Raw genomic sequence first — 24,937 nt, forward strand, 5'->3', positions numbered from 1 at the left:
CTGGGGTTTATGCATATTTCAGGGTACATTTTCTATGCACGTGTTAGACTGGCTTACCAGGAAAGTGGGTGTGGCTTTAATTTAAAAGGGGTGTGGTCTAAATAGGTAAAAAAAAAAAAACTAACTACTTTATGGTGCAAGCTTAAACTAGACAATCCATCTGAACCATGGTGACAAGTCTGGAGCAATCTTAGAATGAGATCCCCCGCCTCACCCCCCATGACTCACAGATTTGCCCTCTTAAAAAGAAGATGATTTAAGATGATTAACGTTTCTTTGCTAGTCCGAACAACAACTTTTGAAGCAATCCACTTCTTGTATAGAAAAAAATCCAGGCAGTAGGGAATGTGCAACTGGGCATGTGTGACCGACAACACTGATCCTTTTACATGGACGTTCTAAGAGGTGATCTAACCTGACCTAATCAGTTGGTACTTATTGTAAAAAAAAAAAAAAAAAAAAAAAAAGTTCCAAGTGGGATATTGGTATACATACTTGTTATATATTTTGTGTAAGCTTAAAGAGAAATTTAAAGGAATTGTTCTTTGGATCAGTAATATCAATCTTGACCAGTCATGTGAGCGGAGACTAAGTCATACAAAATCATCTTGGCCATTTTTTTCCCCATCAAATTCTGCCATGACTTACCTTAACCTGAGTAACGTGAGCCACACTAGTTGCTAGGCATATGATACCAGGAACCCAACCTATGTATCCCTAGTACACAGACTACCAGACATCAGTCATTGGTCTGTACTGGCACATAAGTCATGGGCGCCCTGTAGCAGTCAGACTGTGGAATTACACAGATATATGAGGATAACACTCTGTCATGTCTACGTCATGCATTTACCTCTCTGGGAGCATCGGTTTGGATGAATTCTTCATAGATTTTCTTAGCCTTTGCTGCCATCTTGGCTGGGGACTTGGTCTTCTTGAAATCCTCACAAGCCATCCAAAACTCAATGTTCTCCTCGCTGAATTCCATCTTCAGAAAGTTCTGGAAGGCAGAAAGGCCATCTGGACGGAGGGCAGAAAAAACGTAAAAGGTCACAACAAGTGAAGAGATGTGGAGATGAGAATGACCTCCTGGTAATGTGATGGTGCGGAGTTTGTCAGGTTGGACGTTTTCAGACAAATTGGAAAACTATTGGGATTGTGTTCATCCAAAGTCTATTGAGTTATCAAGTTTCTGTTCTACAGTTTCATTCACCTTGCCTCTACTATACAATCAAAGTGGGGTTCCAAACTTAGACTTTCCAAATGTTTGATAGAATATGGGTCTTACCCCTGGACCACACCTTTACGAAGAACGAGGGGCCCCGGACTCATCTGCAGAGATGTCCATCAGTTCCACATCCGGAGCAGAAAACAATGAATAGAGAAGTGGCCATGACTAGTTGCAGTAACCTCTATTCACTTTTAGGGTATGTTCACACTGAGGAATAGGTGAGGACTTTCAAGCGTAATCCACACTTAATATCACGTGTATTCTGCTTAAAATGTTCCATTGTGTTCAACGGGATTTCCACTCTGTTGTTCACACAGTGTAATTTACGCGCGGAATGTTCTGCCACAGATTCGTTTTCCATTCCAAGAATTGACATGTCAATTCTTTCAGCGGATTCCGCTAGAGAAATTCCGTAGAAGTCATTGGGGCTTTGAATTTCCACTTTCTGCTCGAATTCCATGCCTATTGGAAGGGAGAATATCAAACTTTCCTCTTCAATTCCTCGCCTATTCCTCAGTGTGAACATACCCTTATGGGACCAGATAGGTCAATGGGTCAAAGTCCACCATTCTCCAAGAGTTGAGATCTACATCTATCAGATATTTGGCATATGCTACAGAAGTTGAGAATTTCCTTTTGAAGAGGTTGTCCAGACTTAGAAAAAACATGTCCTTTTTCCTCCAGAAACAGCGCCATTCCTGTCCTCAGTTTGGATGTGGGTTCTGAAGTTCAGTTCCATTGAAGTAAATAGAATAGATTTGTAATACCACACACAAACTGAGGACAGGGAAGAAAAAGCATGGATACAGTCGGAGGCAATAGGCTGTATCCATGTTTTCCAGGACCCCCGAGGACTGCAACTCTACTCTCTTTCTTACCAAAATTTCCATCCAACTCTATTATCGTGTCTGCAATGCTCTTAGTTCCTTGGTGGTAACAATCACAGAGTTTTGGCTTCATCAAAGATTTAAGATGAATGTCTACGGGGTCATTGGCTTAATAAGGAGACTCATCTGCTTTGACTTCCGGCGTTGGGCTCCCTATGTGCACCATGTTTTCTCGGAATATTTCCTTGCTGTTTACTGATATGGGACATCTGTATATATTGCAGAAACTAATGTCCCATACAAATTATTTTTTCCTCGAAATCCACAGTAAGAAATACATGATAGATGGGCACAAAGTGACAAGCATGATCTCCGCTGCTCTATTTCCTCTTGTGCGGAGGAAGCAGCATCACCCGTGGACTTGTCTCCCACTTGCCCACGCCTTCCTTTAGTTAATACGTTGGACGTTGTTTACAGTGAGAATAAACAGTTCAACCCTGAATATGACGTTCCTACGAGCCCTCATTTATTATTTAGAGTCCATTAGTCTAAAGGTGAAGGGTGGCGCAGATGTTCACAAGAAGGAGAATAGGAATGTAAGTAGAAACAAAGCAATGAATTGCAGGACGGAGGGAAGAATGATGGCCGCCTTCATCGAGAAGGGACACATTACTGGATTTTACCCTTTAAGTTCTGCACAGAATCCCCAGGTCATGGTCCTCAGATTGGTATGGTGGTATAACACTGGTGGTCCTCTCCTATTGGCATACCGCTAATACTGACAGGCAGGATTGTGGGTTACCCTTGCTCTATGTGATGTGGTCCGCTCTTCTACTTGCAGTCATACCAGTGCACTTGCTACTGACTATGCACTTGCTGATGACTATGTTTACAGGGTGCGCACCTGTTTCTTAAAGGACCAGCATTGACACACCCAAATCTTCCCCAGCCAATTCCTGGCAACTACCTGTGATAATAATCAGCTTTACCAAAAACATCCTGCCCGAGCAGTTCCTAGCCTTTTAAGATTCCCATACACTTTACTCCCGGTAGTGAGTTTGGCTGATGGTATAAGGTGGTTGGGGGTCTCCCATCTCCACCAGCAGATGATGGGTTGGGCAAAAAAAAATGCCTATTGCCTGGCCATTGACTATGCATGAATGCTAACCACTGGCCATGACCTTGGCCCATACCTTGACTCCTCTCTTGCCTGACCCCTTGGTGCTCTTCTTGGCCTGAAAGCCCAAGTAAATTTTTGTTTTATTATTCAGACTCAATTTAAATGTAGATTATTATCGGATTAATTATTGTTCACTATTACATAGTTAAACTAGTAAGTTTAGGTTTTGGATTAGAAAATGTTAAGAAGACTCGGCACTCACCAACGTTTTGCTCATTTATTGCAAAGCAGTATGCATCAAGTCACAGTAAGGGTAAATTCACACGGGCGTCTCGCATAAGAAATCCGCAGCTAATCCGCAATACACGTATTGATAATAATAAGAATAATATGTATTTTGCGGATTAGCTGCGGATTAGCTGCCGATTTCTTGTGCGAGACGCCCGTGTGAATTTACCCTTAGGACGTATTAGGGTTAAGCTAAACTGATGATGTCCATGCTTGGCCGAAACGCGTCCTTACTGTAACCTGATGCATACTGCACTGCAATAAATGAGCAAAACCATTTGGCGAGTGCCGAGTCTTCTTAACATTTTCTTGGATATTTCCACCTCGAGCACCACGGACCTCCGGAATGACGTCCCTCCTAACCTGCCTACAGTTTGGATAATACTTTCTACCATTTTAATGTTACGGTGATGGAGCCGTCTTTCGCTGGACTCTAAGCCATCATTTACAGTGTGGATTTAGGAGGGTCAGGAATCAGAGACTAATATAGGAATGAGGCAAATATGTTTATAGTAAATAGTAATAAATTGTCGATCATTATTCTAAAGCTACGACCCGACCCCAGACGAGAGCAGGGAGAGATTAACATCCATGTCAACATACTAGTAAAATAAGAATACGATGTTGAAAAGCAGAACTACAGCTTTCCCTCTGTTTACACACGGACGACACGTACGCCTGGAAAATGAATGATACGGAAAACCCATCTATAGCAAACACCATGACCCACAGGGTAATGCCACATATAGGATTTCCATAGTTGTGTATTTTTACATAGTTTAACGTAACGGAACTGGAAATCTAGATATTTAATATTTCCAAAACCGGCAGGTGATGAAAGCGACAAATTCCTACAATACAAGTAAATGTGCAGTGTGTCTGTTACCAGCGATGTGAACAAACGGGAACAGTACTCTGATGGATGGAGAGGACTCATACTGCCCCCTGGGAAATTGAGAGATAATGGGTTCTCATCTTGACACAAACTATGAAAAATTGTTTTATTTTTTTTATTGTTTTTATTTTTTTGAATTTTTTCTTCTATGGCCATAGATGGACACACAGGCAAACATATCATACAGCTGCCATAAGGTTCAGAGAATCCATGAAGAAAACCTAAGCAAAGTTCAAATTAGCCTCAAGCAAATTTGTACATAGGCAGGGACACGTATTATAGCAGGGACACCTATCATAGCAGGGACACCTATTAAAGCGGGGGCACCTATCATAACGGGGATACCTATTAAAGCAGGGACACCTATCATAGCGTAGACATCTATCATAACAGGTAGCGTGGACATCTATCATAGACATGATAGATGCTCCTGTACTTACTGAGCAGCATGGTATACACTGAATACCTGCTACTCAGATTACATTCACAGCAACATCCTAACTTACCCATAGACTCCTTCTCAGACTAAACAGCTGCAGCATAGATCATCCAGTTTTTTTTAAGAATTGTAATGGAGATTTGAAAATGTTTAGGCCCCTACTTTATATCCCAATTTTTTATTTTTATATTTGAAAATTTGGATACATGCTAATAACAATCAATTTTCTTCCTTGTCTAAACAGACCCTTAGGGCCCTATTATATGGGACGATTATCGTTTGCATAATCGTTAACGATAAACGATCCAAACGACCGCTATTGCGAAAGACCTGAAATCGTTCGCCCATTTACATGGAACGATAATCGTTACTTATGATCGTTCTTGCGGTCGTCTTGTCGTCGCTATTGTGTTCGTCACTACTGCAAACGACGTCTTATTCAATGCAAATGATTTGGGAACAAGCAACGATAAAAATAGGTCCAGGTCTTATTAAACGATCAACAATTTCTCGTTTGGTCGTTAATCATTAACTGCTATTTAACCGAACGATTATCGCTTAAATTCGAATGACTTAACGATAATCTGAATCGTCCCATGGAATAGGGCCCTTAGGCTCCATTACACATTCCAGTTCAGATTACAATTATAGGAAAGATCTGAAAACTTTTTGGCTAGGTTAGGGATAGCTTATCGATATACTAAAGCTGACAATGTTATCATGATAGAAGAACCAGAACCTTCCACGTCTTCTCTTATATAACGGATGTTTATCACGTTGCAGATCACCGGGTATCAATGACTGTTGTGCCGCGTGCTTTGTTATGTACGTAGAGGTGGAGCGCCATTATGTAACCCATTATGTTCATTATATTATTAGTGTTATTACAGGGTGCCGGGTGAGGAGGAGCCGGCGACATAGAATTCTGTAAATGTCATGGTAAACAGCAGTATACTTGTCTGCGTATCCCTATAGGGGGGAATAATGGGATCTCTCCAATACTGCGGCCCTCACCTGGCCCTCAAGGCCGTTGAATGGTAATTGCGGAGCTGCTTTATGATTAATCAGAACTGAATATGACAATGTGAGAGGTTCTGTAATCCATCCCTGGCCGCCCGCGGCGTCCGCTCCGATCACGCCTGCTTTTGTTTGAGCAATTAAGCTCGGTAAATACGAGTCCTTTGTACGAGAGCCGAAGGCAGATTAACAATGGCAGCGCGGTTTAATATGGGAAGATGAAGGGAGATTGGTAGAAATGACTGCCTGCGGTTATAGTAGGTCCATGTGAGATTAGGATATCATCAGATATTTAGATTCTGGGCAAATGAACAGGTCTGTTTAACCCCTTCCTGCAACCAGACCTGATAGAACATAGAAGTTTTTGTCAAACTTTGCATCTACTGGGTTTAAAGGCCGGGACCGGAGATAACTCTGATCCTGATTGTCACAGTGGGATGATGGTATATTGGTGCATTAAGGGATTAAGCTGCTGCCAGACACCTCTAGGGGTAGCTTATCCCCTCCCCAGAACCAAAGGATGAGGCATGTTGAAATCCAACTGGTCAATCTTTATCTCTGCCATCAGGGGAAGGATAGTAGGCTGCCATACACGTTATGGGGTTGTTACATAGGGTCTTATAGGAATGGAAATAAAATATGCAAACACACCTGACCCTTTATTGCCATGGTATACACTGGTAAGCATGATAGGGTCCATATTAATTTCTGCTATACAGCCTTCACTGCTAGAGATGAGAGAATCAGTTAGGAATTAATCAAGTTTGTTATAATTTATTACAAAAAATCTAATTAGTTTGATTTAGCCTCAAGCAAACTGGTACATGAGCAGGGACACGTATCATAGAGGAGACGCCTATCATAGAGAGGACACCTATGATAGTGGGAACACCTACCTTAGAGGGGACGCCTATCATAGAAGGGACACCTATCATAGCAGGGACAACTATCATAGAGGGGACACCTATCATAAAGGGTACGCCTATCATAAAAGGGACGCCTATCATAAAAGGGACACCTATCATAGAAGGGACACCTATCATAGCAGGGACAACAATCATAGCAGGGACAACAATCATAGAGGGGACACCTATCATAAAGGGGACGCCTATCATAAAAGGGACACCTATCATAGAGGGGGCACCTATCATAGCTGGGACATCTATCATAGCAGGAACACCTATTATAGCAAGGACACAAATAGTGGGAACAGTTATCATAGCAGGAAAACTTATCATAGAGGGGACACATATCGTAGAGGGGACACCTATCATAGCAGGGACATCTATGTTAAGGGGGACATCTTTCATAGAGGGGACACCTATCATAGCAAGGACACCTATCATAACTGGAACACCTATCATAGCATGGACACCTATCATAGACATGAGTCCCTGCTCATTTACTTTCTGAGCAGCAAGGCATGGTAAGCCACCATACATGTTAGATGGTTGACCAGTCCAGCCAAAATTGGTGGATTTGTCCAACAATAATGCAACATGTATGACTAGCTTTAGATTTTAATTGACTTTCATCTTGTGATATCAAACAGGAAGATGTACTATATGGACAAAGTATTGGGTCAATTTCATATTACAGGCCAAGTCCGTAAGTATTAATATAGAATTGCCCCTTCCCCATAACAGCTCGCACTCCTCTGGGAAGACTTTCTACAAGAATTTGGAGGTGTAAAGCATTTATGAGGTCGTACTCTGATGTTGGGGAGAGGTCAGACTCAAAATCTCCGTTCTAGTTCTTCCATGGGTGTTGGATGGGGTTGAGCTTAAGGCTCGAGTCCTTCCAAACCAGACATCCCATTTATTTCTTTATGGGCCTCGCTGTGTGCACTGGGGGCAGTCATGGAAAAGGAAAGGTCTGAACCTAAACTGTTCCCACAAAGCTAGAGGCAACAATTTTCTTGGTACGGAAACATTAAGCACATTTTTCCTAACGATACAGCGCCCCTCTTGTCCTCAGCTTGGCTCTGGTACTGCAGCACAGTTCCATTAAAGTGAATAGAGCAGAGTTGTAATACCACACACTACCTGTAGACAAGTGTGGTGCTATTTTGGGAAGTAAGCGGCCATGTTTTTCTAATGTTGGATAAACCCTTTAAGTCACAACTCGGAAGTTTATTTCCAGTGGGAATAGGTCTACGTACTGATTTTTTCCCCCCTGACATCATCTGTCGGGACAATCAGATACACATAGGACCTGGTTCTGCCGATGTCGAGTTCTTTCAGTCACTACTGCAATAAAATCTATGGTTTGATATCTAACAATATTTCAGGGAGACATGAAACCCCACTGACTTTTTGTTTGTCTTTTTTTATGGCCAATTTCATAAATTAGTGATCTTGGTGACTCAGCCGTCTCTGTTAATTCCTAATGAGACGTACGTGTGATGTTTACAACCGAATCATATCGGGATCATGGAGGGAACCTCTTAAACCTTTCCAGGAATCCGACTGGGTCATCTGAGAATAGAGGACAAGAAGGTCTGGATTTTCCAGCTAGAGAAATGTTCTGCTTGTGGGAAAAGACATGAAGCTATATGGGGTCAATGGCATTGATCATAGAGATGCTAAGCCTTCAGTGACGGGACAGGAAGAAGAAGAAGAAGAAGGAGGAGGAAGAGGAGACGGATACTCACAGCTGTTCTGAAGAAGCTTCTCCAGAGAATCCTTCCACTGCCCGGCCTCCTCCACCGAGGGTCTGGAGAGGGAAGAAGAGGATGAAGCAGGTGAGTTGCAGATATAGAAGACTACGCTATGATATAACATGATGCATAAAGTACTACTCCCCAATGAAGAAGAAATTAAGCTGATGGGTTATATTGATTTATCAAAAGTAGCAATGATCATAAGTAGACAATGCCAGGATCCAGCAGAACATTGCCCAAAACACTGTCCCCTCCATCTTGTCTTCTTCCCATAATGCATCCTGGTGCCATCTCTTCCCCACATGATGGAGAACGTGACCCATCAGACCAGACTTCTTCCATTGCTCCATGCTCCAGGTCTGATGTCCATTGTAGACACTATCGGTGGTGGACTGGGGTCACATGGGCTCTGATCGGTCTACGGGCCCCCTACACAACAAGCTGTGATGTCCTGCTGAAATTTTTATAGCAGTTTGCTTTACAGTAGCATTTCTGCGGTATGAGACCAGATGGTCTAGTGCATGGATCTCCAAACTGCGGCCCTCCAGCTGTTGCAAAACTACATTTCCCATCATGCCTGGACAGCCAAATCCAAAGCTTTAGTTGTCCAGGCATGATTGGAGTTGTAGTTTCGCAACAGCTGGAGGGCCGCAGTTTGGAGACCCATGGTCTAGTGTATGAGATGGCACAATAAATTGGTAAAATTGTAGATTGTAGGTTATAGAGGTTTTTCAACAAAAACTACAGTAACTTGTCCCTTATCTGCAAGTAAGAGATCGCGGGGGGTCCGACCTTTGTTATGAATACAGTCACTGTTACAGCACGCACCCCAATGGAACCGCCGGAAAGAAACAAGTGCTGTCCTCATCTCACTCTGGTGGCTCCGTAGAGAATGAATAATGCCGTGGGTCACCTGCTGTATTCAAAACAAAGGAGCCGGGGGCCGATCTGGAGATCACCCCGCAATCTCTTACTTGTCCCCTATCTTGTGGATAGGCGACAAGTTAGTTTTTAAGTTGAAAAACCCCTTTAAGTGCTCAACCAATATCGTAACACTTTGTGGTTATCTTCTCATACAGTATTTTGCCCAAAAAGCGCCAGTTTAGAAATCAAAACCCGAGACCAGACAAACCTGCTTTATTATAATATTGCCTTTCAATGACCTCATACAGCCGGTAACTCCCATTTTGTCCCTATAAAATCCTGTGCAAGACCACTTTTTTCAACTATTTACAGCTGGGGGGGGGGGGGTTCAGTTTTTGCATGTTTTTTGCATTTTTTTAATCTAAAAAAAAAACCGTCAGGTTTGAAATTTGTGTTATAGTATGTGCTGAAATAAACATCTTCAGGAAATGCAAGAAAAAAAATGGCTCTAAAAACAGACGGAAAAGTTTTTCTGATGTTTTTTGTAGCCATTAAAAAAACATTCTCATAGATTCTCATTATTTTTTAAAAAAAGCCACTTTTATTATGTTTTACTGCCTATTTGTCTACAAATAAATGCTGTACTGTTGATTTTTTATATTGTTATGGACTTTTTATTTTATTTATTTTTAACCAAGAAATTAAAAATATGCAAATTAATATAACAGCCTTTGAAACCACTTTTAAGGCTATGTTCATACTACGTTTACAATGGCCGTACTTTATGCGCCTGTGAACACTGCCTCTACTCCAATGGGATCCCGGCGGGAGCGTATACACATCGTATACGCTCCGGCCGGGATCCCATGCGGACCCGCAAATAACTGACATGTCAGTTTTTTGCGGCCGCAATTCAGTGAATAGTGGCTGTAGGAAACCCTGTCAGTTCACACAATGAAGCGAGCCGCTCCGGCCGCTTGCTTCATAGTGTGCTGTGGAAGGTTCTGATGCGGGCGCACGCTGATGGCGGTCTCATCCGTAGTGTGCCTTTAAGTGCCTTAAAGTAAAATGTCCATAATAATTAGAAGAGAAAAGGAAAATCAGCACTACTTAAGCCATCTTTTATTTAAAAAAATTAAAATAAATAAATAAAAATATTAAAAAATTATAGAAAAAAATATAAAAAAATATGAAAATTATTATATATTATACAAAAATCTTCCAATTATTTTTAACTTAGCTGTAAAAAAAAAAAAAAAAACATTTTGCAGCTAAAAAAATTACCAATTTTACAGCGTGTGAACACGGCCGAAAAGGCAAAGAAATATGGCTGAGATTTTTTTTTTTAAAAGTTCTTTTGCAAGGGTGAAAATATTGACTAATATCGACTGTGCAGGAAACCTGAATATTTCTTATAATTAATACGTGTTTCGCCCTTTTCCTATATTGTAAAGCATGGAGGCAGCAGAGCAGGCGGATAGCATAGTGTCCCCGGTTGCTAATACAATCCTATTATTAAAAGTCCATTTTACATCTTGCTCCTGGTCGTCCTGGTGCAGGAATCATTAGCCGTAACCGTAATTGACATCTTTGCCCTCGGGTCCCAGGGTGGGGGGAGGGGGGGGATGCTCAGAATTAGATGTTCTGTGGGATATTTCACAGTCGTCCAATAATTGCTCTACAATTAGATTAAGGAAAAACTGCAGCCACAATATCCAATAAAGCCGGGTCATTAAGTGAGGCGCGGCGAGCAGCGGGGGGGAGGGGGGCAGGCGTGATTTATGGAGGGATCCTGCCGTGCGGCATCACAGATGGAAAGGTTGTTAGCACGTGTACTGGTCATGCTGTATATGCATGATAGGATTATATTAGGTTCACCAACCTGTCACCCTCCAGCTGTTGCAAAACTACAACTCCCATCATGCCTGGACAGCCGAAGGCTGTCCGGGCATGATGGGAGTTGTAGTTTTGCAACAGCTGGAAAGCAACAGGTGTCCGGGCATAATGGGAGTTGTAGTTTTTGCAACATCTGGAGGGACACAGGTGTCTGGGCATGATGGGAGTTGTCCTTTTTGCAACAGCTGGAGGGCCACGGGTGTCCGGGCATGATCGAAGTTGTAGTTTTTAAACAGCTGGAGGGCAACAGGTGTCTGTACATGATGGGAGTTGTAGTTTTGCAACAGCTGATGGGCAACAGGTGTCCGGGCATGATCAAAGTTGTAGTTTTTAAACAGCTGGAGGGCAACAGGTGTCCAGGCATGATGGGAGTTGTAGTTTTGCAACAGCTAGATACTGGTTGGAAGAACACTGTCCTATAAAAGGAGGAGGTTGTTGTCTTTACAGCTGTCAATCACAGCCCATCTTCTGCTACTGCCTGCATGGACACTTGTTTTATACCTGCGTGATCATCATGGAGCCTCTACCTACACAAGTCCTTGTCTATAATGAAGCGCTATATTGGTAGGAGTAGATGGTACTGGGACAGGTCAGACAGGGAGGTCATTGTGACACTGTGTTATGTGACCTCACCTCCATAGAGGACACAGCATGGTGCCATTAGTGATCAGTAGGGAGTCTGACCTGTATCCATGACCTGGTATGGACAATAATGCTGACATCATCTCTGTTTAGTGGGGACATTCTTATTATAGTGCTTGAAAAAGCGCTATATTGTAATCCGTATTCTTCATCCGCTTCTTCTTCTTCCAGCTATTCTTCTGCGATTAATACAGCCCGAACCGCTTTGTGCACAGACTCCCTTCAAACTGCGTTTCAATGCCTTCAGCGGTGACAGGTGTGCTATCTATTTTTGGGAATCTGGGTTTGGGAAGCTCCGCTGGCTTATCTCTACATATTTTGACCACTTTTTGTCCATTTCTCTGGTTAATTCTCTTACTGTACCTTATTGACTGCAGCATCTAAGGGGTTTCAAATGTTCCATGGTCCATGGACCAATCAGAGTTACCTCCCATACAGACCACTGATGGCAGATGTCAGCTGGGTTATCAGCAGATGTGTCCTGTTTGTGTGCGCCTCCCTACATGATGGAATAGAACCTTATTGCAAGTTACATTGTTGAGTGCTGGGAAATTTCTTTGTGCAGGTAATAGCACTGGTAGCAAGTAAGGGCCCAATTACACGGGACGATTATCGTGCAAAAAATCTTATATCGTTCGAATTTCAACTATAATCATTCTGTGTAATTGCAGGCAACGATCGAAAAATCTTTTGTATGTCGTTAATCATTGATTTAGATCTAAACCTAAAATTATCGCTAATCGTTTGCTGTAATTCCACATTCGTTCGCTCGTTGTATTTTTTCACTAGTCGTTCAGTGTAATTGCACATTGTCCGTTGTTTTGCTGGGATCAGAAGGAATTAACGATCATAGTAACGATCGCAATAACGATTGTAGTAACGATCGTAACTAACGACCATCGTTCTGTGTAATATGGTGAACGATTTCAGGTTAACGATAAACAATCTCATTTGCGATCGTTTTTCGTTAATCGTTAAAAATTGCTCTGTGTAATAGGACCCTAGGGAACAAGAAGGAATCAAGCTCTAAGCTAACAGGTCGGTGCTCACTTCCCCCTCATTTAGTCTTTATGTGTGTCTTATTTATATTACTGTTTTAATGTTTTGTTTTTGATAATTTGTTTTGAATTGGTAATTTAAATTAAAAAAACAAAAAAAAAACCCTGCTGTCTCCACACTACAAGGTAGTCTCTTCCATTTGGAGGGGCCGCTGGTTTGGCTATATTGGCCCGATAACAACTGTAAACGAGCGCCAATCTGCTAGATCGGCGCTTTACTAGGCCTATTACACGGCCCGATAATTGTTTAACAAGGGCTGCAAGGACGGTATACTTTACCTATCCATGCTCCAGGGCTGCTGCTGCGGTCCACTTCTCCCCGGGTCCCGCACGCTGTAGCTGCAGAGCGAATAACAGGCCGCGGTGGTCCCAGCCTGTGATTGGCTGAGCGGCCTGTCAGCTCAGACAGGACGCTCTGAAGGTAGAGCGAGTAGGACCCAGGGAGAAGCGGACCGCAGCAGCAGCCCTGGAGCGTGGATAGGTAATGTAATGGTTTTATTTGTATAGGGCTCACAATCTAAATTCACCTATCTGTATGTCTTTGGGTGTGGGAGGAAACCGAAGTACCTGGAGGAAACCCACGTAAACACGGAGAGAACATACAAACTCTTTGCAGATGTTGCCCTTGGTGGGATTTGAACCTAGGACTCCAGCTCTGCAAGGCTACAGTGCTAACCACTGAGCCACCGTGCAGCCCATATCGTCAGTCACCGGCCGCGCACCTCTAATACACATAGCGCAGTCAGTGCCCGACAATTATAGGTTCTAACCTATATTAACTATCAGCCGATGACAACGATTGTTGTCTTTATTACACGGAGCGATAATCGGCCGAATCGGACCGATTTGCCCGATTATCGTTCCGTGTAATAGTTCCCTTACTGCTGCTAAACAACAATCTTCGGCTTTGGTTGTCCAGGCATGATGGGAATTGTAGTTGGAGGGCGGCGAGCTTGACCTTTGTGGACTAGAAGATAAGAGGCCTAATTTGCATACTTGTTTTCCCATGGAGCATTGCCTGCTTAGTCGCCACTGGATCTCAGAGTCATTCCCAGCTCACACACGTCACACCCTTCATCCGTCTCAACGATAAAGTGCAGACTTTTTTTATTTAATTTTTTTTGCAAAATAATAAAAATTGTATTCGGTAGCAGAGAAACCATCCGACACTTGAATCAGAAGCTGCAAAATTACTCGCTAATAATGTAGTAAATCATTTCCTGGCAGTGAAGTGATCACCAGTGGGGAGGCAATGCGTGCAGATGGAGTGGGGTATATATATATATATACTGTATGCCGCACACCGTAATCATGAAGCACAAGCCGTTCTCTTTGTACTATGAAGTGCATTGGCTGATTACATCCTTCACATGGAGATACCTACTTGGGAGACTTGATTGTCTTCTCGGGCTTCTCGGGGTATGGGATAATGAGGTCAATGGCAGTATCCGGCTTCTGAAGGAGGGTTCCAAGTTTGGTCTTTATTTCCTTGGCCCTGAGGAGAAGAAATGTAATACAGTAGTTAGACTCATGTATATGCATGTATAAGTCAATGATGCTCCAGCTCCACATGGCAGATAGATGGAATCAGCTGAGTTATTAGTGGATCATATTAAAACATGAGCGGACCAAGCAACCAACGCGTTTCAAAGCATAAGAGGTTCTCAGTTATAGAAGAGCCGGAACCCAGAGACCTCACCCGCTCAGTACTTGTATGTACCGCCATAAATGCTTTCACGCCCCTGATATGGAACATTATGAAACGTGATATTAGAGGAAGATTTTCTGCTTTATTTCTCTTAAAGGGGAACATACTGATGAGCAGAACCCCTTTAACAGTCCGCACTGAGCACTGACAGCACAGCAGTGGGTGTGGAGTATGGAGCAGGCTCAGGAGCCATGATTACCAGGTGCATGATAAATATACATAATTGACAGGTCTGTTTTTACAGTTAAAGGGGCAGTCCAACAAAAAAAAAAATTCAAATCAACTGGCGTCAGAAAGTTATACAGATTTGTAATTTTATTTGATAAGTACTGGAAGTACTGAACTTGAGATTTTTAAATAAAATAAAATATCAGCTGCTGTATGTCCTGCAGGAACTGGTGTATTCTTTCCAGTCTGACACAGTGCTCTCTGCTGCCACCCATTTAAAACTAAGCCGAGGCTTCCTGTTCTGTCTGTGGTAATCATGATCTGGACAGCATTACAGCAAAATGGTGACAGTAGATAAAGAAGACAATAGATGAAGCTCACAACTCAGCCTTTCCCTCCCCATGGAACAATCTCTTCAAAGATTACAGAGCATGCTTGGTAATGTTCCTTATTCATTATTATTATTATAATTATTTATTTATTTATCAAGCGCCCTTAATTTCAGAGCGCTAATTCATGGAAGAGATCCTGTCTATTGTTGTCTATGTCCATGAGCCTTGCCATAAAACATATCACTAAATGCTGTTACAAACCTCTCAGGCATGTTGGCTGCCCCATAGTAATTTTTAAAAACACATAGTCCAATAATCCTGTATACTGTCAGAGTGTTGTTGTCATTTGAGGTCATCTACATAGTAACCATATCACATGATGTCATTGTTTTTAGGGATATATAACCACATACAGGAGACTGCTTTTCAATGCAATTTTGATTGTTCTTCTCCCAGCGGTTTCATTGTACTTGTTTATGGCTTTTTTTCCACCTACACCATAATCTTCTTATCATGAGCCATACATCAAGTAACGTCACCTGTCAGCCGGGTACACGCACACCATTGTCCTACGTCATACTATTCATCACCCTAAGCGAGGTTTTACCCTCTATTATAGAGGAGATTGTGTAACTGCACATAACCATTAGCTGACCCCATTGCTGAGATGGTTCTACGTACAGGAGGTGGATATTGGCTTTTACAGTGCGTTATGGATGAGATGCGTGTGCGCCAAGCCTGGTCCCGAGTCTCCTGTACGGCTGTGAGCTCATAGGGGGGAGATTTATCAACCATGGTGTAAAGTGAAACTGGCTCAGTTGCCCCTAGCAACCAATCAGATTCCTCCTTTCATTTTCCAAAGAGTCTGTGAGGAATGAAAGGTGGAATCTGATTGGTTGCTAGGGGCAACTGAGCCAGTTTCACTTTACACCATGTTTGATAAATCTCCCCCATGGTGTCCTCACACATGGTGGCTAAATTCTTCTTTTTTTGCACCTTATTTTCAAGACGACATTAGGGAACATCACCAAGGACCCCAAAAAAACATCTGGTACATAAGAGAGTCCTAGAACAATAAATTGTCTCTAAATCTATTTGATCATTCTGTTTCTTAAGGGGTACTCTGGCAAAACTTTGTCTTTTAAGTCAACTGGTGTGAGAAAGTCATATAGATTTGTAAATTACTTCTATTTAAAAATCTCCAGTCTTCCAGTACTTATCAGCTGCTGTATGTCCTGTAGGAAGTGATGCATTCTTTCCAGTCTGACACAGTGCTTTCTGCTGCCACCTCTGTCCATGTCAGGAACTGTCCAGAGCAGGAGAGGTTTTCTATGGGGATTTGCTGCTGCTCTAGGCAGTTCCTGACATAAGCCCCGTTCACACTGAGCAAGATCGTCTGAATTCTGCAGCAGAGCGATCCGCCACAGAATCCCACCATGCTCAGTGTGTCGCTGTGAGTGAAGGAGAGGGCACATGCGCGTCCGCGTCCTCCCCTCTCCGCTCAAAGAAATGACATATCAATTCCTCGAGCGGAGAGCAGAGGACGCGGACGTGTGCCCTCTCCTTCACTCAGAGCAGGACACTGAGCACGGCAGGATTCCGCGACGAAGAGCTTCGCTGTGGAATTCCGACGATCTTGCTTAGTGTGAACGGGGCCTATGTCAGGAACTGCATAGAGCAGCAGCAAATCCCCATAGAAAACCTCTCCTGCTCTGGACAGTTCCTGACATGGACATGACCCGGGTAAGGCAGATTACGGGGTTGAAGAACCAAACCCCATACCCCGCGTTACCCCTCACTTTAACAGTTCCCTTTTACTCACCCCCACCCCAATAACGGACACCACACTGAGTAACGTTGGAAAATACTGGCCACAGCAGCCTCTTTATTAAATAGAAAACATAAATAACTCTGTAAACATTATATATATAAAAACCTTTTGATTGCATCTTGTAAACATAGCCACAACATGGGGAGGTAACGGATAGCCCAACCAAGCAGTACAAGTGTAATCTATAGAACCCCCAGTCGCACCGCGCCGGCTCAGGGATGGCAAATATGCCATGTACTGCTGTCCACCTGGTTCCTATGGAACCTCAGAATAACCGCTTAAGCGGTAACCACCTGCACCAAATCCCAAACCGAACTGCAGATAACAAAAAACAGGGGTTTCCCATCACTTTAAATGGGCCCCTGAACCAACTCACTCAGGGCCATCCGTGACCACCCCTCCGCGGGCTGCCGCAACGATGATCAGGAACGAGCCCCACACCACCGGCCAAGCAAAAGCAATAGGGCGGGCGGGCGGGCTGTCTCAGGTCCGGACGCTGCAGAATGAGGTAACCCCTCCCCCTGACCTATTTCTACCCCCCAGCTATGGCACTCCCCCCACGCTCCTAACACTACCCCTATTGGCCCATTCATAGAGCCCCGCACTTCTGAATGGCTGCTGCCCTTTACTATAGCAACCATGCTAGCAGCCAGCTCCCCTAGCTTAACCCCTTCCTGCCCACCCTGTCATGTACGGGCTGCACTATACTGCGCCCGTTTCGCCCTCCCTGAGGTGGCAGCACAGAGCACTGTGTCACACTGGAGCATTGTGGACCAGAAGTGTCAGTGACTCCTTAGTTATGCCAAGGCCTAGGGATAGGCTGTCCAGGCATGATGGGAATTGTAGTTCTGCAACAGCTGGAGGGCCACAGGTTCCCCATCCCTGTGCTGTAGTTTATGGTAATTCCCACAATCACCGTTACTATTGCAAATGGCAAAGAATCAAACGTTAGGAAGATAATGGTGCAAGTTATATAGGATCTGAATTAAGGCCCTATATCACACGGCGGCAGTGAGCGGGTGAGTGCGGGAGGGGCCGCGGGGAGCTACGGGGAGCAGCGCATAGAGGATAGCGGCGCCGCCGCTCCTATCCCATGGGGCGGCGGCAGCAGATCGCTGCTATCCCAGTCGTTTGTCTTTCAACATGTTTGAAAGACAATCGACATAATGATCAGCATCACATAAACGATGTTGGCTGATCGTTGCCTTCAATTCCACAGGATAACCATCGGCCGAATAAGGCCGATAATCGTTCCGTGGAATAGGGCCTTTACTTAGTGTCAATCAAGAAACTTCAGGGATATGAGGGACAGAAGCAAACACTCATCCTATTCATATCCATAACACATATCCACCTTGTCGGGGTCCTGGGGGGGTCCAGACTTTTGTTAAAAAATGGATCATAGCAATAGTGGGCAGTGATGACCTCTCAGATCTTCTTTTTTTTTTTTGCCGGAAGGGTTCACAGGATTTCACTGACATTTAACACCATGAATAAGAATAGATAAGAATAGCTGTGGGGTCTCCAGACTATAGAAGAAAGGCAGATACCAAGTATTCCCTAATATACGTGGCCAGGGAGAGAATCAATACGTCTCCTCAAGCAATCAATAAGCGTCTGGCCTATTTTAGAGGTGGAATCGGATAATATATTATTATATTTAATGGTTGTGAAGTAGCCATACTGATGATGGAGTAATGTGCCGATGATGATTTAGAATTCAAGAAAAATCAATGATACTCTTAAAGGTTTTTTTTCTAAATGTTTTTTCTTTCAAATCAACTGGTGTCAGAAAGTTATACAGATTTGTAAATTACTTCTATTTAAAAATCTCCAGTCTTCCAGTACTTATCAGCTGCTGCATGTCCTGCAGGAAGTGGTGTATTGTTTCCAGTCTGACACAGTGCTCTCTTTTGCCACCTCTGTCCATGTCAGGAACTGTCCAGAGCAGCAGCAAATCCCCATAGAAAAGCTCTCCTGCTCTGGACAGTTCCTGACATGGACAGAGGTGGCAACAGAGAGCACTGTGTCAGACTGGAAACAATACACCACTTCCTGCAGGACATACAGCAGCTGATAAGTACTGGAAGACTTGAGATTTTGCAATAAAAGTAATTTACAAATCATGAACATGAACGATTTTTCTATGGGTTAAAGAAAATCTCTCCCGATCTGGACAGTTCCTGACATGGACAGCATGGTGGCAGCAGGGACTACTGTGAAAAGTTTTCATTGGTTGAGATCTGGGTGTTTAGAGTTCCATTGATGTCTAACAAGGAAGAAGCACATGGCTGAGCGCTTCGATCCACAACTCGCATAGGATGTGAACCATTGTAAGACTATGGAGCTCATGCTGTACATCCAGCCGGGCAGTGAGGCCATCCGCTGAGTGGCTCTTCCAGCTGTATACAGGGATAGGAGAACTTTTTAAAAGTTTTTTTAAATTAACAGTAGTAGAAATATGCATTGCTGACACTGAGGATACATGATATGTTGCGGCTTATATGCACTTGCCGCATCCGTATTCACTTGAGCCCCTGTTACAATTACACAATGTTATGTTGGATGAACCCAAGCATCCAATGTTATTACCAGCAGACCGTGTAATAGAGGAAACGTAGGACAGATGATGGGGATCACATTTACAGCCCTCTAAATAAAGATCATGGAGGAGGTTCATTGGTGGGACATGTGACTCAGTCCCTGTACACACATGGTTCTAGATTTTAATAAACTCCATCAGGTTTATATTCATGACTTTGCACAAGTATTGTCCAGCATAGGCAGGAGCCTTATATATCTCTATTCTCCACAATTACAATGCAGACATGAGACACGTTGCAGGGAACAGACTCCTCATTATAACACGAGACGTCCTTAATCTTAGCCATAAGGCGACGCATAGTCACTGTACTGTGTAATAACTCTGCAGTATACAGCTGTGTACCCCCGCCGGTGCCCCCATCCATGTGTGTGGCGTACAGAGGATCCCGGCCATAGATGGCGGAGGCATGGAGAAGGCAGAATAATTATTGTTTTTTAAGAACCTTGACTCCAGAACGCTATACAGATGATGAGGGCGTAACATACAACATAAAATCATAAAATGAAGAAAACAACATAAAATAAATGTCAGATTGGTACATAGGGAAAGAGGACCCTGCCCGCCAGGACTTACATAGGAAGAGAGGACCCTGCCCGCCAGGGCTTACATAGGAAGAGAGGACCCTGCCCGCCAGGACTTACATAGGAAGAGAGGACGCTGCGCACCAGGGCTTACATAGGAAGAGAGGACCCTGCCCGCCAGGACTTACATAGGAAGAGAGGACCCTGCCCGCCAGGGCTTACATAGGAAGAGAGGACCCTGCCCGCTAGGGCTTATGCAGTGTCCCAGAACATGCAGACTACTACTCCTATTATGGCCATTTCTCTTGCTGTGTCAATGCCTGTTCTGGTAAGTGTTTGCACTGCAACTGCTGCTGGTTTTCCCCTAGTATTCTCTGGTATTGTGCATTTTCATGTGTATTGTCATGTATTCCTGTGTATTATTACAGTGTACAGTGGTATGCAAGGCTGTTGATCACGTGACCTGTAACCATGGTTCCTCCAATGGCCGACTAGTTCTGGCCAGGAGCAACCATGTGACCTCCCACTTCCTGCTGACAAGTTAGTCTTCCCCCTGCTTCCAAGCAAGGAGGTTGTGTGGTTCTATCCTCTCCCACAGAAGAGTGACTAAGTCTGCTGCTATATACCAGTCTTCGGCTGTATCTGCCTGCTCAAGTGACCGGATTCTTCTCTCTCATCTGGGTGTCATTCCGTTATCTCTCATCATCGCTACAAGGATTCACAGCAAGTATTATTCTCAAGCTAATCCACCCAGCAACGCTATTCCTCTCATACTCCTACTCCCATCATCCGGCACGTATTCTCACAGCCTATGCAGCACCACTCCTGCCTTATTTGTCAAAGCCTGCTATATACCCGGTTGCATCCGGACAGAACTGTTGCTACTAGTTACCTTTTCTATAATAAAACCGCTGTTACTGAACCCTGGCATTGGTGTCCACTAACTGGTGCCCTGACTAAGTGCAGCGAAGAATCGCATGCCCATCATCACCCGCAGATTCCACAGACCGGCCCTACAGCTGTGCTGCCCTCAGGCCTATACCGTGACAAGTATAACCCTGCAGCTGCCCCGGTCATTGCCCGCTCATAACACCAGCACTGCGGAAGTGGCCCCCAGGGGCCAGGGCATCGCATTTTTGGCGTCACGAACAGGATACGTACACCCCGCGGTGTTCATATTTGCCCCCCAGAACTGTACTGCTACCCCCCAGAGACTTTGCCGATTACTATGGGGGTGATTGAAGTGTTTCGGGCCCTAAACTGTACACAAGAGGGCCGCCGTCTTCTTCAATTTCTGGCTGCGCCATACCCTGGAGAGGAGGGGGTTAACAGCCATGCTGCCAAAGCGCGGGAATCGCCCGGCGCCATAGACTTTCCATTGACTTCTCCTGGTTGGCTGCCTGGGCCGGATGACGTCACTGTTGCTGGGCAGATTCTGGAACCTGATCCTCCAGCCTGGCGCTCCTCTCCTTCCTGCTACAAGTTCCGGCCAGAGCGTGACAAGATGGTGGCCTACGAGGAGCACCTGCCTGCAGCCGCAGCTCCTGTGATACCGGAGCTGCCGGAGAGCAATCCTGCCTGTCTGCTAGCACCGCTCCCATCCTACAGCGACACCAGCTGGGCCGCTGCCCCGTCGGACGACGGAAGTCTTCGCCGAGCCTTAATCCCGGCCTCTGCTGATCAGAATGAGGGGCCCATACCTGAGACCAGCATTTCTCCAGGAGCCGGTCACTCCAGCACCGCTGACCTCGCTTCTTGTACCGGAGGGTCCTCATCACCGGACATCGAACAGATTGTAAGTGGACCGACTCTGTTGTCCTCAGTCCCTGGCCCTAAAGGGGAGAACTCTGCTAAGGCCTTCATATGCCCGGGTCTGTGGCAACCTCCAGGGCGTGATTCGCCGCCCCTGCCGCAATGGATGCTCGGGCCGGGGCCTAAGATTATGCAGCTGATCGAGGACATTCAGCAGGCCCTCGCTGCCCTGTCGCCTGCCACTACAGCTGCCACCGCTATGCCTAGCGCTACTCCTGCAGCTTCCACTACAGCGGGCCCGTCTACTACCGCAGCCCCCTCTACTGCCCCCACTGCTGTGGCTAAGGCTGCCTCTTCTACCACGACCGTCACCTATCATGTGGCCCCCATCATCTCTCCTATCACCATGGTGACGCCCAGCATTGTAGTCACTACTGCATCCAGTGATGCTTCTGCTCCAGGCCCTTCACGCTATCGCTATCCGTGGAAGAAGAAAAAGAAGAAGCCTACTTGGGGTCCTCCAGGACATTTCTGTTAAGTGTCCTCCCGAAAGATGAGTCCTTAAACTGTTTCTGTTGTCTAACTGTTTAATTGTTCCAGTTCCTGCAACGTTCAAGGTTCGTGCCTGGTCCTCCTGACCAAGTTCCCTGTACTAACCAGCCATGAGCTGATGGACACTTACACTAACAAAAAGTTCTCTAGTGCCTGCCCCAGAGCCTTTTACATGGAAGATGTCTAATTGCCTAAAAGAGACTCTACCTAACAGAGACACTTAACCCATTCCTTCCTAATGCACTTTCCTGTGATTGTGTGTTCCACACAGGGTATTATTGCACTTATTTCATTATTGCATTTTTTCTACTATTGCATTCCAGTGTTATCGGAGTCATTTGTATTTCCTCCTCTGAGTAAGCACAAGGTTACATAGATTGCCTCAGAGTAGAGTGCCTCTTTTGTAAAACAGTATATTTTCCAGTGTCTAAGTCAGATAGCTCCTCCTCTGAGTAAGAGAAGTCAGTTTACATATACCTCAGAGAAAGTTCAGTTTATGTAGGAGTGTATTTTCTCATCCAGTCTCAGTATTGTGTATTATTATCATATCTATAGCTGGAAAGATTTAGTTGAGCCAGTTCGTATGTAGATTTTTCTCAGATTTTCATTCAGATTTTTCTCAGATTTTCATTCAGATTTTTCTCAGATTTTCATTCAGATTTCTCTCAGATTTTCATTCAGATTCATGTGAGCCAGTTCTCCTCAAGACCTCGCAGTATTTGTTGTCTGTTGTGTTTCCCTTCCTTTTTGTTTCCAGTATTTGTTCGCCTCTGTCTTGTCCCAACACAGTAGTTATCACACATAGTCATACCTAACCTTCACACTTGTCCATACATATCGCACCTTGGATACCTTTTCGTGTGTTTGGCCTGTGGAGTGCTTGTGTGTGTGATTGAGTGGTATGAAAGGGAGCTCCCCATGTATGTTTGCTTTTATTATTTTGTTCCTTTCTCTTCCAGGTATCCAAGACACTACTCAGACACGCCAAGGTAGTACACAGGTCTTCACGTTCTCTTCCAGTAGGGTAACACATTTAACAGAAAACCTACTGTCTAACTGGCTGGAATATTGAGGGTCACCCGCCAGCAGTTAAGTTGTCCTGGCTTACACGTCAGATGGTTCACGCACTAGCTACCTGGTCGCCAGAGTACGTTAGGCACCCCTAGGTGAAGTTCTGCCACTAGGGTTTCTCATTCTCTCTCTCTTTTCACCTGTGCCTTGGGCGTGGGAAACACACACCTCATCACACTCACTCTCATAATTCATTCCTGTTGTTTGATTGTCCAGTCTATTCATGTTTGCTGCCTTCTAGATTCGCCGAGGTCGGCTCAAATTTGCTAGGGAGGTATGCAGTGTCCCAGAACATGCAGACTACTACTCCTATTATGGCCATTTCTCTTGCTGTGTCAATGCCTGTTCTGGTAAGTGTTTGCACTGCAACTGCTGCTGGTTTTCCCCTAGTATTCTCTGGTAGTGTGCATTTTCATGTGTATTGTCATGTATTCCTGTGTATTATTACAGTGTACAGTGGTATGCAAGGCTGTTGATCACGTGACCTGTAACCATGGTTCCTCCAATGGCCGACTAGTTCTGGCCAGGAGCAACCATGTGACCTCCCACTTCCTGCTGACAAGTTAGTCTTCCCCCTGCTTCCAAGCAAGGAGGTTGTGTGGTTCTATCCTCTCCCACAGAAGAGTGACTAAGTCTGCTGCTATATACCAGTCTTCGGCTGTATCTGCCTGCTCAAGTGACCGGATTCTTCTCTCTCATCTGGGTGTCATTCCGTTATCTCTCATCATCGCTACAAGGATTCACAGCAAGTATTATTCTCAAGCTAATCCACCCAGCAACGCTATTTCTCTCATACTCCTACTCCCATCATCCGGCACGTATTCTCACAGCCTATGCAGCACCACTCCTGCCTTATTTGTCAAAGCCTGCTATATACCCGGTTGCATCCGGACAGAACTGTTGCTACTAGTTACCTTTTCTATAATAAAACCGCTGTTACTGAACCCTGGCATTGGTGTCCACTAACTGGTGCCCTGACTAAGTGCAGCGAAGAATCGCATGCCCATCATCACCCGCAGATTCCACAGACCGGCCCTACAGCTGTGCTGCCCTCAGGCCTATACCGTGACAAGTATACACCCTGCAGCTGCCCCGGTCATTGCCCGCTCATAACACCAGCACTGCGGAAGTGGCCCCCAGGGGCCAGGGCATCGCACTTACATAGGAAGAGAGGACCCTGCCCGCCAGGGCTTACATAGGAAGAGAGGACCCTGCCCGCCAGGGCTTACATAGGAAGAGAGGACCCTGCCCGCCAGGGCTTACATAGGAAGAGAGGACCCTGCCCGCCAGGGCTTACATAGGAAGAGAGGACCCTGCCCGCCAGGGCTTACATAGGAAGAGAGGACCCTGCCCGCCAGGGCTTACATAGGAAGAGAGGACCCTGCCCGCTAGGGCTTACATAGGAAGAGAGGACCCGCCCGCCAGGGCTTACATAGGAAGAGAGGACCCTGCCCGCTA

General features: G+C 44.8%; 1 protein-coding gene across 2 annotated transcripts in view; it reads right to left on the reverse strand.

Moving 5' to 3' along the window:
• The window catches only part of LOC138789053 (regulator of G-protein signaling 5-like), a 78,935-nt gene that overhangs the window by 23,945 nt on the left and 30,053 nt on the right, over nt 1-24,937 (reverse strand). Inside the window, exons 1-4 of one of the 2 annotated variants that reach the window (XM_069967573.1) lie at nt 15,803-15,823; nt 14,324-14,434; nt 8,471-8,532; nt 854-1,020 (exon numbers count right to left, since the gene is read on the reverse strand). In XM_069967573.1, the coding sequence (XP_069823674.1) occupies nt 854-1,020; nt 8,471-8,532; nt 14,324-14,434; nt 15,803-15,807 (345 nt within the window). In that variant the 5' untranslated portion in view covers nt 15,808-15,823. Of the gene's footprint in view, nt 1-853; nt 1,021-8,470; nt 8,533-14,323; nt 14,435-15,802; nt 15,824-24,937 lie in introns of those variants that run through there. The other variant, XM_069967572.1, reaches the window with a different exon arrangement.

This window comes from Dendropsophus ebraccatus, chromosome 4, assembly GCF_027789765.1.
Source record: "Dendropsophus ebraccatus isolate aDenEbr1 chromosome 4, aDenEbr1.pat, whole genome shotgun sequence".
Lineage (NCBI taxonomy): Eukaryota > Metazoa > Chordata > Amphibia > Anura > Hylidae > Dendropsophus > Dendropsophus ebraccatus.